The 16,362-nt window shown below is 37.9% G+C and overlaps 1 protein-coding gene across 1 annotated transcript; it reads right to left on the bottom strand.

Annotated features, from left to right (window-relative positions):
• Positions 1-2: 2 nt before the first annotated feature.
• Positions 3-12,993, bottom strand: LOC310932364 (C->U-editing enzyme APOBEC-2-like). Its single transcript, XM_083895671.1, has 4 exons — positions 12,472-12,993; positions 3,124-3,304; positions 2,401-2,748; positions 3-1,049 (listed from the first exon to the last, which is right to left on the bottom strand). The coding sequence occupies exons 1-3, from the start codon at positions 12,756-12,758 to the stop codon at positions 2,407-2,409; spliced, it is 810 nt and encodes a 269-aa protein (XP_083751797.1). The 5' UTR covers positions 12,759-12,993; the 3' UTR covers positions 3-1,049; positions 2,401-2,406.
• Between the last annotated feature and the right edge of the window lie 3,369 nt (positions 12,994-16,362).

Below are 16,362 nucleotides of genomic sequence, written 5' to 3'. Positions count from 1 at the left end.
TACAATTTCATAAACAACAAACAAGAAAAAAAACTGGTAGTTCACTTCCTGTTAATGCTCACCTGTGTTTTTGCCTAAGCAAAGTAGAAAAAGTCTGTTTGTGAGCGCCCCCTGTAGTCAGGTGCATTTTTAAAAACTGGACCCTCTCCAGAGAGAGATTTTTAAACTTGAACTATTTGCATTTTGAGCGGTTTTCCCGCTCCAAAATGACGGCCATTTTGAAAACAGTTATCTAAGAACAGTCTTAATCTCACTGTTAGACTTTTCCAACAGAAAAACTGAAGTTTGTAAAACCACTCACTCTCCCACACCAAAGCCCATAGAGAAAATCAGTGATTTTAGCTCACGGGGACACAGGAGCTGCTGGTCCACTGCTGCCTCGTGTGGTCACTTTGTGTCACTGAGGTCAATCTGAAAGAAGAATTAAGATGCCGAATTTACAAAATAAGACCTTTGAAGTTAGTGATGGAGGCAGCAGTGGATCAACTACTCCTGTGAACTCCTGTATCTCTGTGATGTAAAGACGTGAACATGAGACGTAGATATCGTAGATTTACGATGACATTGATTTTATCTGGTGAGTGTCTGGTTTTCAGCAGCAGGGGGCGCTAAGTGGTGTCTTTTGGTTTATTTTTCCGTTAAGTATGTTTTCTTGGTTCTTTTCACTGACCTGGTGCAGAGGTATTTTTTGTTTTATACTGACATTGTTGTATCAATAAATAATGAATGAATTGTCAAAGCCACTGTTCAAAAATGAAACGTTATTTATGTGACGAGCGTCAAACAAACACATTTTAGTTCATCGTCTCCGAAAGAAAAACACAAATAATGTCACCAACGACTGCAGCAGTGAATGTAAAAATAATCACGTTAAAGCTTTGTTCTTCTATAGTTTCATATATTATGTGCGTGTATATTTTTTTTTTTTTTTATGTATGTATTCAAACATATTGTGTTTTCCCTGTGAAGTTGTCAAATTAAAAATGAGTAAAAGTGATTTTGGTTGACTGGTGTTGATTTCTCAGGTCTTGGGAAGATCCCGTGCAAACCTGCGAAAAAAAAAAAAAAATCATATTACAATTTTTTTTTAAACATTTTCTTACGTTCCTTTCATGGATGCTTTAAATATGTTACATTAGAGTTGTTACGTGCCAACCAGCCAGAGGGCTGGAGTGTGGATGCATGTGTTTGCATTTCTGCTTCCCCCCCCCCCTTCCCTCCTTTCTGTTTTCTTCCCAGGTGCTAACAACCTGAGTGACATCCACCTGGGAAGCTCAGTTCCCCATTAAGAGTTGGCCAATCGGGGATGGACTGGGCCAAGTCATAAGGACCTGCTGACAGGATCTCGCTCTCTCTGTCTTGCCCTCATGATTGCTGTCTGTGAACTTTAGTTTTGACTCATTGTGATTCTGTGGTGGGTAGATTTGGTGCATTAGGTAAGTTGGGTACCCTACATTTTTACATCACGTAGGTATATTTCTGTTAAGCACACTAGGTTTATTGGTTGGTGCCACACATGTATTTTTTGATAAAGACTCTTTGTAGATGATTAAGTTAGGCCTTTGTTTTTTGATTTTGTGTGTTGTAAGTTAGGAGTAGTCAGGCCTTGTTTTGTTCTTTTGATTTCAATGATTTGGCACCTACCACTTCAGCCCATTTCTCCCACCATTTTCTGTTTCACAAACTTTTGTTGAACCCTTTTGATGAATTTGGAAATAAAGCTTTAATTTAATTCCACACCACGTTGACCTGCAGATCTTTTGGTTGTTGTGTTGCTTTCCTGATGAGGGGTTAGTTGGGACGTAACAAGAGTATCTAAAAAAAATATTAACATTATATACGGTGAGCGCATTTGGACGTTTTTATAAAATTTTGGACCAACATTTTTTTTTTTTTTTAAATCGTAAAATTTTGGACGACATAGTGTAGTATGACGTTTTTGTCAAATTTTGAACAAAAAAACTTTTTGAATATTTATTTCTAAATTTTGGACAACATAGTATGACGTTCTTGTCAAATTTTGAACATAACATTTTTCAAATTTTGGACGACAGTATGATGTTTTTGTCAAATGTTGAACAACATTTTTTTTGAATTTTTTTTTTTTAATTTTGGTCCAAAATATTTTTTTCAAAAAAAAAATCAAATTTTCTATCATAATTTTTTTTCAAAAATATTTTAGTTTTTTCAAAACATTTTTCACTGGCAATCATGCTGCTGCATTATTAAACATCTTAAGAACATATTTCACATTTTTTAGCAGTAGACCAGCAGCTCCTGTGACCCTGTGAGCTAAAACTCAGTTAAAGTAAGTCCTTAAAGGGATAGTTCTTTTTTTTTTAAACAGCAGGGGGCGCTCACAGCAGATTCAGTGTTTTCATGCAAACACAACTCACTAACCCAAATCTACTTGAGGATTTCAGCCAGTTTCCCCACGTAGTACTCGTAGTTGTCCTGACAGTCCTCCCACGGCGCGAAGCTCTCGTCGCCCTTCTCCACGTACGTGTCCCACACGTGCTGGAAGTCCGACGGCTTCATCATGCGCAGTTTGCAGCCGGCGTCCGCCAGCGCTCGCAGCCCCGCCACGATCTCAGGCTCCTCCCACTCGAACAGGCGGGAGCAGAAGATGCAGAGGCGCAGCTTCTTGCGCTGCCGCAGGACGGCGGTCAGCGCGGCCGTGCACGCCACGCACGGGCTGGACGACACGTACCACGTGACGTCGCACTCCTGCGAGGGGTTCGGGAGAACCTGGGGAGGGAAATCCAATCAAATAAAATCCGATTTGCACGTCTTTATCTCACATCAGGAAGTTCGTAAACCACTCACTCTCCCACACCAAAGCCTATAGAGAAAACCAGTGATTTTAGCTGACAGGGTCACAGGAGCTGCTGGTCTACTGCTGCCTCGTGTGGTCACTTTGTGTCACTGCGATAAATCTGAACGAAGAATTGAATATGCCGAATTTAGGAAATAACACATTTGAACTTAGCGACGGAGGCAGCAGTGGATCAACAACACTCCTGTAAACTCCTGTGTCTCCGTGATGTTAAAATCACTGATTTTCTCTATGGACTTTGGTGTGGGAGAGTGAGTGGAGAACAGCCGAGCGTGAGAGTTCATCACCTGCTGAAAGAAGGCTTCTTCAGCGTGGGCCGTGGCGTGTTCGTCCTCCATGTAACCTTTCACGGGCTCAGCGCTGCCCCCTGGTGCATCCACCCTGAAGCACAGGAGGGTTTTGTTCCTTCCGGAGGAATATTCGACGTTCCTGAACTGGAACTTGAAGTAAAACAGGCTCATCTGTTCCCTGGTGGACAAAAGGAGTGTACAGACTCAAATTTATACCAGATTTTTTTGTTGATATATTATTAAATGTTTTCGATGGAGTTTGTTTGTCTGTCTGTCTGTTTTCAATTTCAACTGCCAAAATTTGACAAAAACATCATACTATACTATGTCGTCCAAAATCAGAATTTTTTTTTGAAATTTTTTTTTTAGCCCAAAATGTGACAAAAGGTCATACTATACTATGTCATCGACCTCAATGTCATACTACACTATTTCCTCCAAAGTCTGACCATTTTTTTGAAAAAAAGATTTTGGTCCAAAATTTGACAAAAACGACATACTATACTATGTCGTCCAAATTCAAAAAATGTTTTGGAATTTTTTTTTTAGCCCAAAATGTGACAAAACGTCATACTATACTATGTCATCGACCTCAATGTCATACTACACTATTTCCTCCAAAATCTGACCATTTTTTTGAAAATAAAAATTTTGGTCCAAAATTTGACAAAAACGACATACTATACTATGTCGTCCAAAATCAAAAAAATTTTGGAATTTTTTTTTTTAGCCCAAAATGTGACAAAACGTCATACTATACTATGTCATCGACCTCAATGTCATACTACACTAATTCGTCCAAAATCGGACAATTTTTTTTTTTGCCCAAAATGTGACAAAAGGTCAAACTATACTATGTCATCGACCTCAATGTCATACTACACTAATTCGTCCAAAATCTGACAATTTTTTTGAAAAAAAAATTTTGGTCCAAAATTTGACAAAAACGTCATACTATACTATGTCATCGACCTCAATGTCATACTACACTATTTCCTCCAAAATCTGACCATTATTTTGAAAAAAAAACTTTGGTCCAAAATTTGCAGCAGTCTTACTTTCGTTTTTCCTCCTCTTCTCACTTTGGATCATGGAAGTAGACGTGGGGCCCCTTTAGGGAGGTTTCCTACTGAGACGTCGTTGCAATTCAACCACCGTTGTGGGCGGCTGGTCACTGCCCTTAGGCTCCGAGTGTCGGGGGCCCCCTACCAAGCAGCAGCTGCCTGTTCACAAGCTGCGCGTCTTGGTCAGTCAGTGTCGTTAGAGCCGTGAAAGCAGCGCTTTGTTCGCGTGTCTCAGGTTAAAAAATAATCCAGTTATGGACGAAACCGCGATGTCTTCACTTCCGTATCTGAGAGATTTAATCAATAAGCGACTAAAAGCTGCCGCTGAAGACATATTCACACACGTAGAAAGAGTCGTCGTCGTGTACGAGGAGGAGATGATTCGTCAGCGCAAACTGTTGGAGATGGTTTGGAAACCGGAAGTCAGATTACAGCGGATAGGTGAGTACAAACACACTGATCTGCGGCGATTAAAGGCGCCATGTGTAAGAATGTGCATTTATTACATAATGCGCCTTCAAAGGAGCGCAACAAAATAAAATGACACGACCAACACGAAAAACTGTGGTATTTTTGTAAATATAAGAATAAACGTGAATCCACTGTGTCCTTGTACGTAACTTTATTAGCAGCTGCCATATTTGGGACAAGAGTCTGGACCTTTTACGGAGATTACGGAGATTAAAAGTGTCAAATACACGAGAGTAAAAAGTCGCAGATTTACAGAGACTAAAAGTACATTTCCATTTCACTCAACGGTGTTTAACTGATTCATTGACTTCATTTCTTCGCCCTGCGCAGCGAGACTCAATGTCAAGGCGATAACACGGCAGGTTGCTATGGAGACGACCTCGATTACAGCAGACCATCAGGTGTCTGTGTGTGTGTGTGGGGGAGAGGAGCTCCTCTCAGCCTTGAAACTTGTTTTTCTTCTTCCGCTCTCAGCTGGTCGGCCGATAGCGGTTAGAGCAAGAGGAACACAATGCTGATTATTATTCCTCTGACGAGAACATCGACAAGTTCATGAATAACTCGCAACTCGCTTTACAACAAGACTGCTGCAGACAGACCATGCACACATCTTCTGCAAGTGTTCAAACATGAGGATAAACTGTCAAAATGTGAACAGGCAGTTTGTCAGTGTCACAATGATTGTTACTTTAACTTGCTCCTTGTTTGCTGTATTGTTTTGTCTATATGGTTTTGTTTCTTTTGTAATCATCACATTTGTAATATATCCTTTGTGTCTGCAGAGCTTCAACATCATCATGTCTATAATGAGGAGGAGGATGAGGAGGTTCTCACTGAGCAGCAGCTCTGTAACCAGGAGAGAAACTCCAGTCTGGACCAAGAGGAACCAGAGTCTCTACAGATTAAAGAGGAAGAGGAGGAAATCTGCAGCAGTCAGGAGCAGGAGCAGCTTGAACTGAAGCAGGAGGCTGATACCTTTATGTTGACTCCTGATAATGAAGAAGAAAGTGATCACATGGAACCAGAACCAGACACTGACCACCAGCTCCTCTCTGCTGTAGCTGAGAGTCAAGATCAGACAAATATCACAGGTGAAAAGACCCTCATGTGCAACATTTGTAAGAAATGCTTTGCTTTGAAAGAAGACTTGAAGGTCCACAGAAGAATTCACACGGGTGAAAAGCCTTATTCCTGTGAAACGTGTGGAAAGTGTTTTCGACAAATTTCGCATTTGAAAGGTCACAGAAGAATTCACACAGGTGAAAAGCCTTATTCCTGTGAAACGTGTGGAAAGTGTTTTCGACAAATTTCGCAATTGATAATCCACAGAATAATTCACACGGGTGAAAAGCCTTATTCCTGTGAAACGTGTGGAAAGTGTTTTCGACACAATTCGCATTTGAAACAGCACAGAATAATTCACACAGGTGAAAAGCCTTATTCCTGTGAAACGTGTGGAAAGTGTTTTCGACACAATTCGAGTTTGAAAGCCCACAGAAGAACCCACACTGGTGAGAAGCCCTATGTTTGCAACGTTTGTAAGAAATGCTTTGCGGATAAAAGAGCCTTGACGTACCACATTAGAACCCACACGGGTGAGAAGCCCTATGTTTGCAACGTTTGTAAGAAATGCTTTGCGGTTAAAAGAACCTTGACTAAACACATGAGAACTCACACGGGTGAGAAGCCATATAGTTGTGAAATGTGTGGAAAGTGTTTTCGACAAAGTTCTCATTTGATATACCACAAAAGAACTCACACAGGTGAGAAGCCCTAAGCCTGCAGCATTTGTGAGAAATTCTTTCTGCAAAAAAATTCCATGAAGAAACAAATACGAACTTCACACTGAGAAGACGTCACAGTTTCTGTAGCGGTGTCTTTAGATTTGATTAAACTCCCAAAATCTTTTGTTTTCTAATTTTTATATGATGCTTGTCCTTATCATTGAAACTGTATTTTTGTCAAACATTTATTTCTAAGTCTGTTTTTTCTTTTTTTACATCACCTGTTTAATTATTATTGTTATTATCATTATTATCATCATTATTATTATTATTGTTATCATCCTGTCAGTTACAGTGTCACTTCTCATTCCGTGTCCAGAGTGTGTTCTTTTAATTTGAAGTTTAAAAGTCTTCTTCACTTCACTGACTTTCATATTGATATTGTGTCTTGTTCCTGCGTGAATCTCTCTACGTTCACATGACCAAACCTCTTATTTGTAGCAGCAGTAGTTGGAATTGTAGTAATTTTAATAACAAATATTCTTTTCTGAACAAAAATCACTTCATGGTGACACAATTCCATTTTTCTTATCTAGTTTTGGCTCTTGTTAAAATGTGTTTGAAAGACTTTTGCTAATCTTAAAGTTGATGAATTAATAAAATATCTCTGAAAATACTCTAAAAGACTTTTTATCTAAGTACATGACTTTACTGCATACTTTTCTCAGTCATATTATTACTACGAGTAGTCATCATAGTATATTAGTCATTGTAGTAATGTGGAATTTACTTTATTTTACAGAGAAAGTCAGTTGGACGAATATCGTAAGTCATCGTGGAAATATGAAATCTGATTTATGAAAAATAAACTATTGCTATTATAATATATAAATATATAATATGTTGTCCAAAATTTGACAATTTTTTTGAAAAAAACAATGTTGGTCCAAAATTTGACAATTTCTTTGAATTTTTGTTTTTGTTTGTTTACAGCAGACGACAATAATATGTCTTTCTGTCTGCAGAGCTTCCACAGCATTATGTCTATGAGGAGGAGGAGGATGAGGAGGTTCTCACTGAGCAGCAGCTCTGTAACCAGGAGAGAAACTCCAGTCTGGACCAAGAGGAACCAGAGTCTCTACAGATTAAAGAGGAAGAGGAGGAAATCTGCAGCAGTCAGGAGCAGGAGCAGCTTGAACTGAAGCAGGAGGCTGATACCTTTATGTTGACTCCTGATAATGAAGAAGAAAGTGATCACATGGAACCAGAACCAGACACTGACCACCAGCTCCTCTCTGCTGAAGCTGAGAGACAAGATCAGACAAATATCACAGGTGAAAAGACCCACATGTGCTACATTTGTAAGAAATGCTTTGCTTTGAAAGAAGACTTGAAGGTCCACAGAAGAACTCACACAGGTGAAAAGCCTTATTCCTGTGAAACGTGTGGAAAGTGCTTTCGACACAATTCGTATTTGAAAGTCCACAGAAGAATTCACACAGGTGAAAAGCCTTATTCCTGTGAAACGTGTGGAAAGTGCTTTCGACACAATTCGTATTTGAAAGTCCACAGAAGAATTCACACAGGTGAAAAGCCTTATTCCTGTGAAACGTGTGGAAAGTGCTTTCGACACGATTCGTATTTGAAAGTCCACAGAAGAATTCACACAGGTGAAAAGCCTTATTCCTGTGAAACGTGTGGAAAGTGTTTTCCACAAATATCGACTTTGATAATCCACAGAAGAATTCACACGGGTGAAAAGCCTTATTCCTGTGAAACGTGTGGAAAGTGCTTTCGAAACAATTCGCATTTGAAACGGCACAGAGGAATTCACACAGGTGAAAAGCCTTATTCCTGTGAAACGTGTGGAAAGTGTTTTCCACAAATTTCGACTTTGATAACCCACAGAAGAATTCACACAGGTGAGAAGCCCCATGTTTGCAAGGTTTGTAAGAAATGCTTTGCGGTTAAAAAAAACCTTGACGTACCACATGAGAACCCACACAGGTGAGAAGCCCTATGTTTGCAACGTTTGCAACAAATGCTTTGCTTTGAAAAAAGAATTGAAGGTCCACAAAATAATTCACACGGGTGAAAAGCCTTATCCCTGTGAAACGTGTGGAAAGTGCTTTCGACACATTTCACCTTTGATAATCCACAAAAGAACTCACACAGGTGAAAAGCCCTAAGCTTGCAGTATTTGTGAGAAATGCTTTCTGCAAAAAAAATCCATGAAGAAACACATATGAACTTCAAACTGAGAAGATTAATTTGTAAAATATCTCTGAAAATACTCTAAATGCATTTTTTATCCAAGCACATGGCTTTACTGCATACTTTTCTCAGTCATATTATTACTACGAGTAGTCATCATAGTATATTAGTCATTGTAGTAATGTGGAATTTACTTTATTTTACAGAGAAAGTCAGTTGGACGAATATCGTAAGTCATCGTGGAAATATGAAATCTGATTTATGATTTTTTATGAATTTTTATGTTATTTATGTTAAATGTTGTACTATATAGTATGTTGTCCAAAATTTGACAAAAATATACTATACTATGCCGGAATTTGACCACTTTTTTGAAAAAAAAAATTTTTGTCCACAAATTGACAAAAACACGATGCTATACTATATTGTCCAAAATTTGAAATTTCTTTTGGAAAAATGTTTTGGTGCAAATTTTGACACAAATTCCATACTATACTGTGTCATCCAAAATTTGACAGGTTTTTTTTCCGTCTTTTTAAAATAAATTTTGGACCAAAATTTGACAAAACCTCATACCATAGTATGTTGTCCAAATTTTGTCCACATTTTTTTGTGATTGGGGGGGACTTTTTGACAAATTTTAGACGACGTAGTAAAGTATGACTTTTTTTTTTTTTTTCAAATTTTGGACGACCTTTCCTTTGGGACTTTTGTCAAATTGTGGACGACATATTAAATGTTGAATTTTTTTTTTTACTTTTTGGACGACATACTAGACTAGTTTACTCTTTGGGGAAGTGTTTTTATTGATGTTTTGATATTGTCCTGTGTAACTGAAAATATCAAGTCATCGTGGAAATATGAAATCTGATTTATGAAAAATAAACTATTGCTACTATAATATAATAATATACCATGTCGTCCAAAATTAGACTTTAAAAAAAGAAAAAAAACATTTCGGTTTAAATCAGACAATTTTTTGGAAAAACTTTTTTTTGGCCCAAAATTTCACTAAAGGTCATACTATGCTGTGTTGTCCAAAATTGTTTTTTTTCTTTCTTTTTTAATGTTTTGGTGCAAAATTTGTCAAATTAAAAAAATAATAATAATAATAATTGGTTCAAAATTTGACAAAAACATACTATACTATGCCGTCCATAATTTGGCAACTTCTTTGAAAAAAAAATTTTGGACCACAAATTGACAAACACATGATGCTTTACTTTGTCGTCTAAAATTTGAAATTTCGTTTGGGTCCAAATTTTGACAAAAATTTCATACTATACTATGTCATCCAAAATTTGACAATTTCTTTTTTTTTCACGTTTTTTGGTCCAAAATTTGACAAAAACCTCATACCATAGTATGTTGTCCAAATTTTTTATTTTTTTTATTTTTTTTACTACACTATTACTTTTTTGACATATTTTAGATGACAAGAAGTTTGGGCTTGGAATTTTTAAGTGGTTAATAAAGATAAGTATTTTCTGATCTACTCATTGGGGAAGTGTTTTTATTGATGTTTTGATATTGTCCTGTGTAACTGAAAATATCAAGTCATCGTGGAAATATGAAATCTTTATGAAAAATAAACTATTGCTACTATGATATATTATACCATGTCGTCCAAAATTACTTTAAAAAACAACAAAAAAAAAACGGTTTAAAATTAGACAATTTTTTGGAAAAACGTTTTTGGTCCAAAATTTGGCAAAAGGTCATACTATACTGTGTTGTCCAAAATTTGACTTTTTTTTATTCTTTTGGTGCAAAATTTGTCAAATTAAAAAAAACAAACAAAAAAACATACTATACTTTGCCATCCATAATTAGGCAACTTTTTTGAAAAAAAATTTTGGTCCACAAATTGACAAACACATGATGCTATTCTATGTCATCCAAAATTTGAAATTTCGTTCGAAAAAATGTTTGGGTCCAAATTTTGACAAAAATTTCATACTATACTATGTTGTCCAAATGTTGTCCCAATTTTTGTAAATGTTTTAAAAAAAAAAATTTCATATATTTTTTTTATTTACTACTTTTTTGATAACATTTTTTAAAGTGGTTAATAAAGATAAGTATTTTCTGATCTACTCTTTGGGGAAGTGTTTTTACTGATGTTTTGATATTGCCCTGTGTAACCGAAAATGTGGAACAGAAGCTGCCAACGGGCGGACTGGAACAACCGCAGGACCTGGCCAGTGCTCGACTCTAGCACTGAGAATAACAAAGAGGCCTCGGCTGCGTTTGAACTGTTGTTTCTATAAATACTACTGGCATTCAAAGCATCTGCATTAATCTCTGGAGTTGCCGGTTCATGACTCGGCGCACACATCTGCCACGTCCCGTCTGTCTTCATTAAGCCCGAGTTTTGCCTGCGCAACCAACAGATGGCCGACGCAAATAGACGGATTTACACCGTTTCAAATCAAGCAAACAAAGACCGACGAGAATGGAAAGCAGAAAATCCCTCGTCCCTATATTCGCCTCGGTGGTGGGTGTGAAGCTAGGTGCTGGTAGACGCTAACGGCTGGGTTAGAAAAGTGGTGCCCCGTCACGGCCGGCTACTTAGCGAGAGTCGCTAACGTTGCTAAAGCGACGGTGGCGTCTCACACCGTGTTCCAGTTCCATCGTAACTCCGGAAACGTCGCCTCCAGAGGTTAGTTCTGTAGCATTGTTAGCAAAAATACAGTACAAAACTCACGTATCTGTACTTTACTGTATTATTTATATTTCTAGCAACTTTTATTTTAACTCCATAACATTTCCTCTATCTTTGTTACTCGTTACTACCAAATAAAGATACTTGTACTTTTACTGAAGTATCCCTTTGAGGTAGTTTATACAAGATTGGCTGTTTTAAGCATTTAATTAGTAGGGATGAGCCGTTAGCTTAAAGTATCTTGAAATGACTAAGTACAAATGTGTTGCTAACAGCGTCATAGTTTAAAAAGTGGAATCTTACCGTCTCACCCGCTCCTCTCCACACTTTTGTCAAACCACCACCCAACTAACATTGTCTTTGTCCGCTAACCGCTAGCTAACGGCTGCTCCACAAGTAGGCGGGTCCTTCTCCGCTTCCTTTTATCGGTGGATAGAACCAAAAAAGTCCCGGAGGCGATGTAGGTAACCACAGACGGGAAGTTAGCCAAAATACAACATCGCTGAGAGCAGCTTTGTAGCTAGGCTCGACAACAAAGCTACAGGAAATTGTACATTTACTTAAGTATTACTTTAAGACAAGACTGGCTGTGAATAGGGATCGTTAGGATTTTTTTTTTTTAATCAGTGCTGCTAACGATAGCGATAGCATGAAGACATGCCATGAAAAGTTAGTCACTTCTGTTGCTAATTTTCACGATGAAAGCTAGCCAGACGAGCTATGATCTCAGAGGTCATCGAGTTTCAAGCGAGAAGAAGTCGGGAGACGCAACCGTATATCCTGAGCTAGCCGTTGTTAGCTATTGTTAGCAACGCAACCTCCGCACACAAACTCGCAAAATTTCCGAGGTTCCGACTACAAACGGAACGCAGCGTAACATCACCGGGCGTTTAGGGGCGGCGTCGCGTGTTGCGCTAAATGCGGGAGCGTAATTCGCTTGGGCTTGGGCTAGCGCTAGCGCGAGTAACCGTGACGACTTCCCGTCAAAAAAAAAGATTTACAGTGGGTTCGGGGATTTAAAATAAAACATACTTTGCTATTTTTGATCGTTACGAACACTTACAAAATAAATTAGTCGTAAATGTCAAGTCGAGTCATATTAGTGGGGATCGCGGCGCGTTATTGCTAATATCTGGCGATCATACATTTTAAATAGAGATGCTAACATTTTAAATAGAGATGCTAACATTATTTAAATGTTACCAACCCTGTGACGATCTGGAACGGCGGCAGCTCGATGGGCTGAAATTCTCCATTTCCTTCAGTGGTGGCCTCCTCTGGTGATCCTGGTGCTCCTGGTGCTCCTGGTGCTCCTGGTGCTCCTGCTCCTCCTGCTCCTCCTCCTCCTCCGACCTCCTCGGCCTTCTTCTTCTCCTCGTCGACCGTCCTGCTCTGCGTCTTCTTCACCACCTTCTCCGGCTTCTTCGCCGCCTTCTCCTTCTCCTCGGCCTTCTTCTTCTCCGGTCTCTTCTTTGCGGCGTTCCTGTCGGCCATGGTTTCCGCGGCAGTCGGAGCGACAAGAGTCGGATATAAAGAGGCGGTCGGGGATGAAGAAAGAGAAGAGAGAGGGGAAAAAAAAGGGGTGGAGACGTGGGACGAGTGTAGCGATAACCCCGGGATCAGAAATAGAAGCTATTGTTGGACACGCCGATGTCTGTCAGGCGTTCGCTGGTCTGTTCAATCCCAGGCTTGTGAAGATCAAGAGTTCACAGCAGAGACGTGATGAGCTGCTTCATCACAGACCTTTGTTTTTACGTCTTTTTAATAAAAGAAAAACTTCAAATGTGTGTGTGTGTGTTTAAAATTAAACGCGGACAAGTCGTAAGCCAACAGGCTTTAACTATCAACAGGCCGACAGCGGGCGGGTTATTAATAACTCTGCTTATCTGTGTGTGTGTGTGTGTGTGTGTGTGTGTGTGTGTGTGTCTGGTAACCACGACTGAAACTGAACACCACTTTTGTTGGTGCCAGTCTGAAAGTCCTGTTGGGCCTTAAGGTCAAAGGTCGCCTCAAACAGGGAAAACCTGAGAGCAGCACACACACACACGCACGCACACACACACACACTTTAATTATAGTACATACACACATATATAGATACGTATATATATATATATATTAGGGCTGTCAAAAGATAAAATGTTTTAATCAGATTAATCACAGGGTAGCTGTGGATTAATCACGATTAATTACCATTCGTAAATATGCCCAAAAAAATTATAAATTTCTCTTTATATTGTTGTAGGAACGGAGAGATAAATAAAGTATGTGAAAATATAAATGTAAAGAACAATAAAATACTGTAAATAACTTGTAAAAACCTATACAAACTTAGTCAAAAATAAACATTACATTGTAAAAAAAAAACACATTATAAGACAATATAAATAAATAGAAAAAATAAAATGCTGTAAATAACTTATACATTGCACTGTAAATATCTCACATTATAAACAAAATATAAAGTATAGAAGTTAAATAGTTTTCTTACTAAACTCACAGCAGGAAATTCCTCATCAGTACTTTGAAGCACTGCTTCTACTAGTTAGCGTTAGCATCAGCTAGCATTCTGACGCTAATGTTAGCTGCTGTCTGTGTCCCCGTTAGTTAAACAGTGACTGTTAATGTTATGATTATATCATTATCTGCGCCAGCAGCGCCACTTACAACTGTGTGTCTTTCTTTATTTGTTCTTCATCCTCTCTTTTTTCTTCCTCTTCTAACTTCCTGATTGATAACTCCTCTTCATTTTCCTTCAGCTTCACACAGGTTAACGTGAGGAGACGTGGGGCCCCTTTAGGGAGGTTTACTACTGAGATGTCATTGCTAATCAACCCTTGTTGTTTAATGGAGACGGTGATGCAGCTGCTCACTGATGCATTCAGGCTCCGAGTGTCGGGAGCCCCCCCTATCGGCTCAGGGCCCCAAGCAGTTGCCCGCCGCCTTGCCTGTTCATAATCTGCACGTCTACCCGTAGCGCGATGAAAGTGAGAAAGTGCGTCAAAAGAGGAGTTATCAATCAGGAAGTTAGAAGAGGAAGAAACAAGAGAGGATGAAGAACAAAGAAAGAAAGACACACAGTTGTAAGTGGCGCTACTGGCGCAGATAATGATATAATCATAACATTAACAGTCACTGTCTAACTAACGGGGACACAGACAGCAGCTAACGTTAGCGTCAGAATGCTAGCTGATGCTAACGCTAACTAGTAGAAGCAGTGCTTCAAAGTGCTGATGAGGAATTTCCTGCTGTGAGTTTAGTAAGAAAACTATTTAACTTCTATACTTTATATTTTGTTTATAATGTGAGTTATTTACAGTGCAATGTATAGTTTTATTTAAAAAGTTATTTACAGAATTTTATTTTTTCTATTTATTTATATTGTCTTATAATGTGGGTTTTTTACAATGTAATGTTTATTTTTTACTAAGTTTGTATAGGTTTTTACAAGTTATTTACAGTATTTTATTGTTCTTTACATTTATATTTTCACATACTTTATTTATCTCTCCATTCCTACAACAATATAAAGAGAAAATTTGAATTTTTTTTAATTTACGAATGGTAATTAATCCACAGCTACCCTGTGATTAATCTGATTAAAAATTGTAATCTTTTGACAGCCCTAATATATATATACATATATATATATATATATATATATATATGTATATATATGTATATGTATATGTGTGTATGTATATATATGTATATATACATATACACACATAGGTATATACATATACACACAGGTATATACATATACACACATATATACATATATACATATACACATACATATATATATACACACACATAAGTATACACATACACATATATATACACATACACATATATATACACACACACACATATATATATATATACATACATACACACATATATGTATACATATACACACACATATATGTATATATATATACACACACAAACATATATACATACATATACACACACACACACACATATGTATACATACACATACATATATACGTATATATATATATATATATATATATATAGTTTTCTCCACACTTAGAATTAAGGCCAAAAAGTTCCATCTTGGTCTCATCAGACCAGAGATTATTTCTCATCGTCAGGGAGTCGTGGGATCTTCTTTACCTCTCTCACCAAGGACGGACAGTCAGTTCTAGGAAGAATTCCGGTCGTCACAAACTTCTTCCATTTAAGGATTGTGAGGCCTTGGGAACGTTAAGTGCAGCGCAAATTATTTTGTAACCTTGATCTGATCTGATCTGAGCCTCAGCACAATTCTGTCTCTGAGCTTATATATATATATCTTATATGGACAGGTGTGTGCCTTCTCTAATGAAATCCAATCAATTTAACTGAACACAGCTGGACCCCCCCCCCCCCCCCACACACACACACACACACACACACACACACGCACACACTTTCATCTTCATTGTAAGGGTCAGTGAAGAAAAAGGCCACACAAAACAAAAACAGAGGCATCGGTGACGTTAGTGATGCTAAAATCATTAGCCATGTCATGTATTAATCATGTCTTATTTGCCCGGAATACACACACGCTTCAATCGTGACACACACACACACACCGGCGTACGTGTGTGTTCATGACAAAATTACACAAATTATGAAAAATAGAAAAAAAAAACCAACATAACCCTTCATTTCATTTCTAATCCCGACATTTAAATGCGACACGCCCTATAAAAACTAGCCTATTTATTAAATATAGTAACAATCTCTAGGTAAACACACACAGGCTGCTGAGATTACACAACATCCTTAAAAGCTTTCAACGTGTCAGGTAGGCAATATGATGACCGGATGATATATATATATATATATATGTGTATATGTATATGTATATGTATAGTCTACTGATATGCAACTGGGTAATTGTGTTGTATAAAGCTAGGAAATTACTGTCTCTATATACTCTGGTTTAAACGGGTAATATTTCTCCATAAACAAACATAGATTCAGTCTATAAAACTAGTCCCGTTCATAAAACACATGCCTTTTTTTTGTTGTTGTTGACATTTTTGATCTTTTGGTTCTGTTAACCACTAAAGTTCAACGACAC

This window comes from Microchirus variegatus (genome assembly GCF_963457635.1).
Source record: "Microchirus variegatus genome assembly, chromosome: 9".
Classification (NCBI taxonomy): domain Eukaryota; kingdom Metazoa; phylum Chordata; class Actinopteri; order Pleuronectiformes; family Soleidae; genus Microchirus; species Microchirus variegatus.
This window is presented reverse-complemented; position numbering and strand designations above follow the sequence as displayed.

Bases quoted from the DNA above. Each gene is read 5' to 3' on its own strand.
- LOC310932364 (XM_083895671.1), bottom strand. From the start codon at position 12,758: ATGGCCGACAGGAACGCCGCAAAGAAGAGACCGGAGAAGAAGAAGGCC. The intron at 3,305-12,471 runs GTTGGTAACATT...TTTGTCCACCAG, and splicing joins CCGTTCCAGATCGTCACAGG to GGAACAGATGAGCCTGTTTT. The intron at 2,749-3,123 runs GTGATGAACTCT...TTCCCTCCCCAG, and splicing joins AAGAAGCCTTCTTTCAGCAG to GTTCTCCCGAACCCCTCGCA.